General features: G+C 31.1%; 1 protein-coding gene across 1 annotated transcript; it reads left to right on the forward strand.

The window, feature by feature from the left end:
* Positions 1-3,648: 3,648 nt before the first annotated feature.
* Positions 3,649-8,058, forward strand: LOC112742919 (uncharacterized). The gene is made up of 10 exons (XM_025792162.3): positions 3,649-3,899; positions 4,615-4,744; positions 5,120-5,258; positions 5,409-5,621; positions 5,881-6,019; positions 6,444-6,594; positions 6,721-6,830; positions 6,911-7,008; positions 7,179-7,248; positions 7,725-8,058. The coding sequence occupies exons 1-10, from the start codon at positions 3,807-3,809 to the stop codon at positions 7,812-7,814; spliced, it is 1,233 nt and encodes a 410-aa protein (XP_025647947.1). The 5' UTR covers positions 3,649-3,806; the 3' UTR covers positions 7,815-8,058.
* The last annotated feature ends 2,613 nt before the right edge of the window (positions 8,059-10,671 follow it).

Consider the following 10,671-nt stretch of genomic DNA (forward strand, 5'->3'; position numbering starts at 1 on the left):
AATAAGAATAATAAGTTCAAATTACACTAACACATCAGCTCTCTCTACCTAAAGTAACCACTAACCAATATAACCTATCCCCTTAAAAAATACTTATTAATACAAAAGCAAATAAACTAACCTTCAATTTCTGATGAGCTTCATTTATAAAATTTTCCTTGCATTCCTTTATTTGGTGAGTATAAACTGAAAGAAGAGCAAGTAATTAAACTAATTATCATGTGTTTACATAGAATGCTAAATTATAGAAAGTAATAACAAAAGAGTAAACATAATAACACTTTTTTATATTAAAGAATATTGCTGCATTGTTACTTTTATATGATTGAAATCATTTGCTTAGCTTAAAATTTTAGAACAATTTATAAACTAAAAGCAGGGGAAATTAATTTATAATGGATTACATCACACAAAAAATGGAAATTCGTTGCCGAAGATGTAGCAGAAAAATTACCTTAGGAGCACATTCAATCTATCACTCACCGGCTTCTAGTGTATTAATAAAATGAATGGTGAAAATGTAGAATTTCTTTGTTTTGTTGCTATGGTATGTGAACACATATAGCACAGATGGTTAAGGATCTGTGTGAATATAATGCAGAGTTCAGGTTATTATGATGGTTTTCTTTCTGTATATATTGAATGAGACACCAAAAGAAAAAAAATGATGGAAATTAGGAACATAAGAAGCTTGATGCTATTATACAACATCTGTTACAGCATATTATGATACAAGTAGCCAAGTACAAGGATAATTCAGAAAAAAAAGCTAGCATTAATTTTTACAGTTGGATGTAATCTTTCTTCAACTGAAGTTAGAACTCAATGCAGGGGTTGGCCACATTCAGAATCTGAAAAAGCCTTGTAGTCAAACTATCTTTTAAAGCAGGGGTAACAGGAATCTCCCTAAATCATGGTCTCCAATACTGCCTTGTTTTCATTAGATGCATGCTGTTCTTCTGCCTTGTTTTCCATTATATAATTTTAATTTGTTCTTAGACCAATTGAATAATGAAGTCAATTAATTGATCTGACTGGTGTGTTATAATCAATTAGGTCCATTTGAGAAGCTGATAGGTCAAAACTTAAAACATTGGATGGTCCTGAATATGTAAGGAAGGTTTCAGAAAATTGTGTGGCATACATGAAATCCGTAGAAACATTCGGTGATGCAGAAGAAAAGGCTATTCATGAATTCAGACAAGCCTTCAAGGATCAAAACTTCCTACCAAGCTCTACTGTCTTCTACGAACAATTCCTCGATGGAACATTAAGGGTCAGTATATATACTATACTTAATTAATTAATTTTAATTAACCAATAGTAAACTACATAATTCAAACCACACTTGTTGCTAATATTCAAATTTAATCTAAATGAATAAAAATAAATCAATAAAGCAATTAGAAGGTAGCAGAAAGACTTACATCCAATGTCTTGGACTCCAATTGCTTTTGTTTTGCATTTCTAAAATAGATTCATCAAAGAATATTGCCTCCTCATCATATCTGTTGAAATCAGACATTATTCACAAATAAAAAAGAAAAATTGAAACTCGATCAAGTGATTAAGTTACCCAAAACTAACCATCTTTAGAGACCTTAAGTAATGAAGAACTTTTCAAAGCTCAAGCAACAACAGCAACGGTGTCTTCGAAAACCTCATCAGCCTTCACATTACCAAGAGATCCACAACCTAAACCAAAGTTTGAAAATGCAGCAGTTATTCCACCGAAACACTAAGCAGGTAAAATCAAAAGCAAACACAGCGTCGTGCTTCGGTTAAACACGACTCCTAAGGCAAAACCCGCCGCTGCTGCTGCAGGGTCTCAGCCTCCTCTCCCACAGAAAGATTCGTTCACCAACCTCAACATGCATACCAACCAACTACAACACCGTCAAACTCGCAGACCTTTCCGTTTTTCCTCTTCTTCAACTCACGCCTTTTCCAGTCTTCCTTTTTGCTTCTGTATTTTCTCTAATCCTGAATGGTCGTGAGATTGAATTGAGAGAGAAACAAATTGAGGAAAGAGAGAGAGGAAGAGAGAGAAATGAAAATTTGAAAATTTTTTTGAAGAAGATTAAAAGTTTAAAACTCATTTGAAAATTTTTGCGGGAAAATTCCCGCTAATGAGTTTTATTAGAATTTGAAATCAAAACATTTGGCTAATCAAGGAAAGACAATTCGTGTGATGGTGTTATCAGCCAATTAAATGCTACGATTATCAACCTATCCGTCTTTCTAGGCTCCATTGTCCAGTCACGCTAGTTTCAACATCTATCATGAAGACGAAAAAAATAAAACTACATAAAACAGTTGTCACTCTCTCAGGAATCATCTAACAGTGCTAAATAGTGTGTGAATTTTCTGTTTGGCTAGTTAACCATTATATATTAATAGATGTGAATACTAAACATACTTAATTATCATCAAGATTATCAATTGATGCCGCTATAGAACAAGCACCATTATTAGAGAAAAATATATCTGCCAAGAGAATCAAATTAATTATTAAGTCTATATTCAACAATTTTTAATTGGTAACTAATACTTAAATTCTAAAATAGTAAGACGACAAAAACAAAAATAAAATAAAATGAGAAGAAATATAAAAAAAATTCTATACCTTGATAAACTTGTTGAAGAACTTTACCATTAACCCTATGCAAACTAAGGCCTCTACCATTTTAGGTGTTAAGGAACTGTGGTATAGATCGAGGACTCTTCCTCCAGTATTAAATACAGACTCTAAAATTACTGCAGAAATAGATATAGCCAATACCTCACAAGCCATATTTCTAAGTTGGACCTATTGGTCTTTTATATTATAATCTATTGAAAAATAACCAAGCCAACATAGGATTAACACTATTAATGATGATATACTTTTTTTTTTCTCTAATTTGATAAACTTTTAAATGTTTATTATAAGATCGTTAAATATTATTATAAATTTTTTATTTGATAATAAAAAATGAGATACAGTGTATTTAAAAAAAATTATAATTTTATAATATTATTATGAATAAAAATATTAGTAATTAATAAAAAGAGAAATTATTTATTAAAAGAAGAAAAACATATAACTTTTTTTTCTTATATTCTCTTTATTTTCACTATTTAGATAACAGAAAATGTTTATATAAAATTCATGTTCATAATTCTTTATTTTCCTTCTATTTTCTTTTTATAACCAAAAAATAGAAAAAAACTTTTTCCATTCATTTTGTTTCTATTATTTTTTTAATAATTTCTATCCAATCAAATAATGTATTTGTTAGGGTTCCATTAAATCGATGAAAAAAGATTTTTTTTTATTTTTTAATATATTTGACAAATTTTAATAATAAAAATAAAAATATTAAAAAAATCAAAAAATATTTTTTTGAGAATCTACAATTTAAATTTTTTTTAAAAAGATTTTTTTTTAAAAAAATATTTTTTACATCATAAATAAAAAAATATTTTTTATCTTATTTTATTCAAATATAATTGATAAATAAAAAAATGTTTTTATATAAAATATTTAAATATAAAATTATTTTTATTTTTATAAAAAATCTTTTAAAAAAAATATCTTTTTTAAAAAGAACTCCCAAACAAGCCTAAAGCATATAAGAGTAATTATTTTTTATTATGCATTATCGGGTAAAAAAGAAAAAGACACCGTGCGTTCGTTTGGCTATTCCTTATTATCGAAAAGTAGGGTTTTTGCTCGCTGTCATTGTTCTCTGCCGCGCAATCAAGCAAAAAAGCACGTTAGGGTTTCCCAATCTCGCAGTTGCAGAGACAGCTTCGCAGCGACAATGGCCACTCTCGTCCCTACCTCCGAGGAAGATGCCGCTCTCTCTGTCGTCCGTTTCGCCTCCGAGCTCGCCTGGGCCGACGCCGGTCCCGAGGTAACTCTCCCCTTCCATTTTTTCTTTCTCATCAAATCCAGTTTGTCTTTCTTTTGATTGGTTCTAATTGTTGGAGGCTTATTTTTAGTTTTAATCGAACGAGTGAACATGGTGAGATAATATGATTCTTGTAGAGGTTTAACTGTTAAGGATGCTTGTATGTATCCTAAGTTGAGATGCTTCTGGATGTTGAATCTCACTCTATAACAATTGATGATGACTTTAGGTGTTTGACTTTGTTCGAAAATTTTAGGCTTGATTGCACTTTTGATGATATTTTTCTACAATTGGTCTTGCATTCTACAAGTTTCTTAGATACACTTCGATGTTTGGAAAGTGATAGGGATTCTACACTGTAGAAGTTCCTTAGAATTGGGGGTGGTGGATTGGGTAGGGCAAATGATGCATGACTGATAGAGCTTAGGGTAGGGGCTGAGAAAAGTTAAAAGAAAACGTAGCATTAGTTTACTCTGTTTCATGCTATACAACATTATCTTTTTTGAGGAAAGATTATAATTAAGATGAGAAGAATGATACAAGGAGAAGGGGGAAGGGGGGAGAAATCCTTTAAACGAGTGAAAACAAACGAAAGTTAAAAAAATAAGGCTTTATCTCCCTGTATCCCATATTTATATGTGAGCACATCATTATGCTCTTCTCATAATTAAGCATATTTGTTATTCATGAATTTCCTGATACTATCTTTGGTTTTCAGGTTGCTGAGCCACAAGTTAGTAGACTATGCATGGAGGCTGAAGAGTTCATTGCTATGGGGAAGTGGTTGGAGCTAGCATCATTGATGATTACGTCTGCTGAGTTGATCTTCTCAAAGGTTACTGAAAAAGGTAGAGTACTCTTTTTGCTTGAAAAAGATATATACTGCTTAAAATGCTAAGACGTATCGTGATACATGCATGATGATAACATCGTGCATTGATTCTCTAATATCTCGCATCACACCCTTATGTCTTTTCTTGATAGGTTAACTATACATGGTGCGTGCACGATGAACTGTTGTCTGATTGTGTTTGTTGATGTAATATTTTTGCTGCTTTGATACTTTCTTGTATAGATTACAATTTTATGATACATAACTAATTGCTTTGGATAGGATGTGCCATGAATGCTCGGATTTTAGCTGAAATCTAATATTCTATCAGGTGATCATAATGTATAGTATTTTGAGAGGAACTGTTATTTATTTATTCATTCTATACCAGATGTGGAGTCCATCTTCACTGTTATCTGCAATCTTGTTACGAAGACTGAGAATCCAGATGAAGTAATGGAGATCATCAAAGTTATATCAGCAAAATTAATTCAACAACCTAATGAAAAGCCTGCGGTGCGCTTGAAGATGTAATATTACAGCTACTTGATTTTGATTTAAAACTGACATTTCATGGTGCTATTACTTGTGTTTTGTTTTTGTTTTCTCTCTCTCTCCCTCCTTTTCTTTTTTAATTATTATATATATATATATATATAATTTCATATTTTTCTTTTCAGTTTGATCAATCTGTACAATCTTGTGGAGACTCCATACTGCCGCTTTTACATCTACATGAAAGCGTTGAATTTAGCAGCTGAAGGGAAAGTCACTGAATACATTATCCCTTCATTAAAAAATATTGACAATTTTTTGAAAGACTGGAAAATTGGGATATCAGAACAGAGAGAACTCTTTCTTACTATCTCCAAGATTTTGAAAGAAAATAAAAGGTATAGTAGAAGCAATTTTTAACTATATGTAACATTTTGAAAGAAGAGATATGGTATAGCAGGTGGTGGTTTCCTGTTGATTGTGATTTGTTTTCTTTTTTCTCTGCTCTCTTGGTAGTAGGATTATATATTAAGTTTCTATCTATCACTACGACAATCTACTCTCCACTTGGCAACCCCACCTCTCCTTTTTGACTTTTTTTTTCATCAGAATTTATATGAAAATTAGTAATTAGTATAATTTTTTGTTTCATCCCAGCATGGCTAAAGACTCTTTTAAGTTCTTGACAAATTATTTGGCAACTTTTAATGGAGAAGATGCACATGAATTGAGTGAAGCAAAGGAGGAGGCTGTGCATGCAATCATTGATTTTGTGAAATCACCTGATATATTCCAGGTACCTTGAGTGTTTATTTATGAAATTTGAATGAACGAATGTTTTTGCCATCGCGCGTAGTTCAAATATGCTTGTGTCAGTAGTACAATACTAAAATCATCCTTAAAAGAGTTTTGGAATGTCAATTTTATCCTCCAAAGATTAGCAGCATCTTAGTGGTCCTCAGGTGAATAATTGTGGCAATTGTATATTTGTATGACATCAATTCAGTTCTAGTAGGTAGTAATTTTGGACTATTTTGATGTTTAGAATTAAGAATAATCAACTGAGTGACCTAACCAACTCAAATCTTTAGAGGACCAAAATGGGTGTTCACTTTTTTTTTTGTACTCTAGATATCCAAGTATATATTTTTGATCCTCTTTTTGCATAGACTGTTGCAAGTTCTGGAAGAGTATCATTAAAGTTGTATTTCATGTTGTAGTGTGATTTATTAGACATGCCTGCTGTTTTGCAATTGGAGAAAGATGCCAAATATGCTGTGTTATACCAGCTTCTCAAGATTTTTCTTACTCAGAGGCTGGATGCTTACTTAGAATATCATACTGCAAATTCTGCCTTGGAGAAAAACTATGGTAAAACTTTTTATTCATGGACTAATCCATTATTATTTTTTCGTTTTTGGAGTAGTATTCTATTTTGAGCGCACCTTTTTCTTTGGGTACATAAAAACATTTTTTTTTGTGGAATGATATTTTTAGGTCTTGTGCATGAAGAATGCGTTGCTAAAATGAGGTTGATGTCATTGGTGGATCTTAGCTCTGATGGATCTGGCCAAATTGCGTATGAACTTATAAGAGAAACACTGAAGGTAAATTTGTATTTGCATTCTAGTTAAATTTAATTTATATGGATTCATGTTAGCAAAATTGAATTTCTATGAATTTTCAGATCAATGATGATGAGGTAGAACTCTGGGTGGTTAAGGCAATAACTGCAAAGTTGATTGACTGTAAGATGGACCAAATGAATCAAGTTGTAGTTGTTAGGTATGTTGCTGCCTCCATAGCACAGTTATTCCTGCTCCTTGCTTGATTGTTGGTTTTCATTTTTATTTGGGCACATGGAAATAGCTATTGTTAGTAGCACGATAATATATCCTAACATGATCAAGAGATTAGGTTGTTATGTTGGATTTAATTCAAATTCTCTATTGCAGTCATCACACCGATCGTATGTTTGGTCAGCACCAATGGCAAGCACTGAGAACAAAGCTAGTGACATGGAGGGTAAAGATTCTCTCTTGTAAATGTCAAAATTATCACACAAATATGTTTGATAATTGCATTCCTGAATTTAGTCCGATAGAAAATGATCTACATTGTTATTTTACAAATATGAATGTTAGCCAATAAAAGTCCCACAAGAATGTCGATAAATAACCAACTTGAAATTATGATCATAACCGTTATTTAAGAATTCAAAATCATCTAAATTTTGATTTTGGATTCCCTAAATTGAGTTGTGAAGTGATAAAAGATGATCACCACGCTGAGATCAATAGCTTGAGTGAGTTTTGCCCAATAATAAAAAAGATGGTTATTCAAGTAATTAAAGGTTCCATTGCAAGTGAATTTCACTTTACAATTCTGCTTATTTTAGAGGATCTAAATCTGTAATAATGTTTGATTATATTGCACCTGTTCAAGGTAAAAAGCATTGCATTATGTTTTATGTTTTGATATATTTTGTCTCCAATTACCAGGATAATATTTCGAATGTGATCAATACAATTCAGGCTAACAAAGTAACCGAAGATGGGTCCCAGGCAGTCCAAGGTTTGGTGGTTCGTTGAGAAGGTTTTTTTTTGGATCTTTTGTCTTATCTAGATTTAATCTAAGTTTGTCATTCTTTTTCTTAACTAGTGAGAGGAAAAGGTTGTAATTTGTTCTGTTACAAGTATACCATTTTTGTCGTAGAAGTTATTTGTTGGTTAATAGTTAATACTTTTTAACTCATCTCATATCGACTAGCCTGGCGTCTAAATTTTTCACCGATGGTTGGCCCCCGAGTTAATATTACTCGCTAAGATTCGGATTCTTTGTGTATTTTATTTTAAAAAAGTTTGAGTTCAATTTATATGCATTTCATTGATGTTATATTAGTCTAGTGAGTGGGGAAGTTTAGCTTTGACAATGGTGAGTCATGTCCCTCCAAATTTTTTGTAGAAGCATTAGTATTACTTTGTTCAAGGAGTGAAATTGGTTAAGTTGGGCAAGTCTTGCACTAAAAACTTAGTTATCCCAGATTCAACTCTTACGTCGTCCATAATTTCTTATAGTTCAAATGTAACATATTAGAATGGGCTTTGACAAGAGTTTTTTGCCTCTCCCAAAAATTGTTTCAAGCTTCGCCACCGAGTCTATTGTTAAACCTCGTTTATTATCTTATACAGATTAATTTCATAGCATCAGTATATTGTTTGGCATTTATATAAGGTTATTTGTTCTTCCAGTGGTAATATGTAATTTGTTTTAAAATGTTATATAATACTCTTTTTTTGTTTTAAAATAAGTATTGTTTTTATTTTTTGAGTTCATTAAAAAGTGAATGTATCTAAACAAGAGGTTTATCTATAATATAGTTGGTTTAAAGTAATAACTATGCTAGGTAGTCAACATTAGCCAATTCTAATGTTTAGGATTAGAATTTAGAATTAAAAGCTTATGATTTAGGATTTAAAATGTAAAATAAATAATTTAAAAAAGTTTGACTGAAAAAAGTTAATTATCTAGCACTATTTTATAAATGTTTTACTCGCTCAATTATTTCAAAATGCATTCTTTAAAATGTCAGACCAAATTTCCAACAAGTTTAACTGCCAACCGCAAATTGAGCTATTTGATAAACTCGACCGGCTCTAAACTTTCTCAAAGAAATAGTGCGATTTCTTTTTTTGGATATGGACCATGGGCAGCCCTACAGAAAAGCCAATCCTAGACCCGCCCTAGCCAAATTCAACCCGTAGCAACTCCCTTTCCACAAATCCAACCGCGCTAGCAACAAGTTGCCGAATCTCTTCCAAAATTCATCTCCAACGCCAAGACCATTCCCTTTTCCTAATCGCCTGGAATTGTCTATCAAATTAGTTCGACTTCCAACCACACTGCAACGGGTAAATCATATAGGACAAGCATCTCTGAGATTGATACAACACCCAGAAAAAGAGAGGATGCTATCGCTTCTATCTTGACCGCGGCGTCCGTTTCGCCACTGCAAGAAATAGTGCGACTTAAAAACAATGTCATTCCAATAAGGAAATTAAAAAAAAAAACCAAAGTAAGAACTATGAGTCTATGATGACAAATTAAAAGTTTTTCCATGGCTGAAAAAAGACCGTCTTGGAAGCAAAATGTAATGGAATGTGCTTTTGGCCTAGATGAGAAGTCTACCTAGACAAAATAAAACATAAACGACAAAGTAAGGCAAGTGCACTGGAAGGGATGAATCATGATCTGGTCTCTGCAACCATGGGAGAGCTCGTGTTAGTTGCAAGGATAGGGAATCGAATGCTGGATTCAGGCGGGTTGGGTGTTTGGGTTCAGGTTGTGTTAATGGACTTAGCCCAAGACAAAATGAAAGGCTGCTTTCATATGTCCAGAAGTAGCACAACCCTAAACCCTATTTTTGGCATTGTAATTCAAGTTTTTTGGTGTGGATATTATAAATTTGAGGGTTAAATTTGTGATTTTATTTTTTTTAAAAATATAAATTTAAGGGTCAAATTTATGATTTATAATTTTTTTTCACAAAATTAACCTACTGATTTGCTTATTCCTCAAAAAAATTTTTCACCTCACACAAATCTGAGGCTCAGATTTTTTTTATTATCCTAAATTGGACTCTAAGCGATTTATGAATTCTAATTAATTTTTTTATTTCTATATCCATAAAAATATATTATTTTTCTATAATTGAGTATAACATATTTAAAATTTCCATAACTAAAAAAATTAGCCTTAACACAACCCACCCCAAGATCTTAGGATATCAAAATAATATTCAAAAATTCATGTCACTAACCAAAATAATTTCAAAAAATATGAACAATAAATAAATTATCATAAAATTTTAAAACATAAAAAAATAATTATATATTAAATATATTTAAAAAAAAGACTTAGAGATCAGGTTTTGATATTATTCTTTACGAACATTATTTAAAAAAATAATTCTTTTCATTCTTAAATTTGATAACTTTATACTAAGTGATTTTTTAAAAAAGTTTTTATGATAAATGACCAAATATTTTTGAAAAATAAAAAAAGTCTAAATATCGATTTTTACTTTGATTTTCGTACATATTTTTTAATAGTTATTCAAATGTCTTTATAAAAATTTGGATTAAATACACAATTCATACAAATTTTTTTTACTACCTATAAAAAATATAATATTTATTCATTATTTTTATCACGTTTTCAACATTTAAAAATTTGTTTATTGTTAATATTTTTAAAAATTATTTTTGTTAACGATACGAATTTCGAATGCCATTTGATAGTTTACCCTATTATTATGTGTGTCTTTAGCTACTTCTAGGTTGTTAATGAATATCGAAGAAGCACATGGATGAAATAAACTACATTGGATTTGGTTAGTATCCAAATTTATAGGAGATATGCATGTAGTAGTACGCGTCTATCATTTAT

Source organism: Arachis hypogaea, chromosome 14 (genome assembly GCF_003086295.3).
Source record: "Arachis hypogaea cultivar Tifrunner chromosome 14, arahy.Tifrunner.gnm2.J5K5, whole genome shotgun sequence".
Lineage (NCBI taxonomy): Eukaryota > Viridiplantae > Streptophyta > Magnoliopsida > Fabales > Fabaceae > Arachis > Arachis hypogaea.

What these genes read in the sequence shown, in the direction of transcription:
- LOC112742919 (XM_025792162.3), top strand. Translation starts at nt 3,807, where the DNA reads ATGGCCACTCTCGTCCCTACCTCCGAGGAAGATGCCGCTCTCTCTGTC. An exon ending in CCTGCGGTGCGCTTGAAGAT is followed by an intron (nt 5,259 to 5,408) that starts GTAATATTACAG and finishes TTTTCTTTTCAG; the next exon opens with TTTGATCAATCTGTACAATC. An exon ending in CAAAGCTAGTGACATGGAGG is followed by an intron (nt 7,249 to 7,724) that starts GTAAAGATTCTC and finishes TCCAATTACCAG; the next exon opens with GATAATATTTCGAATGTGAT.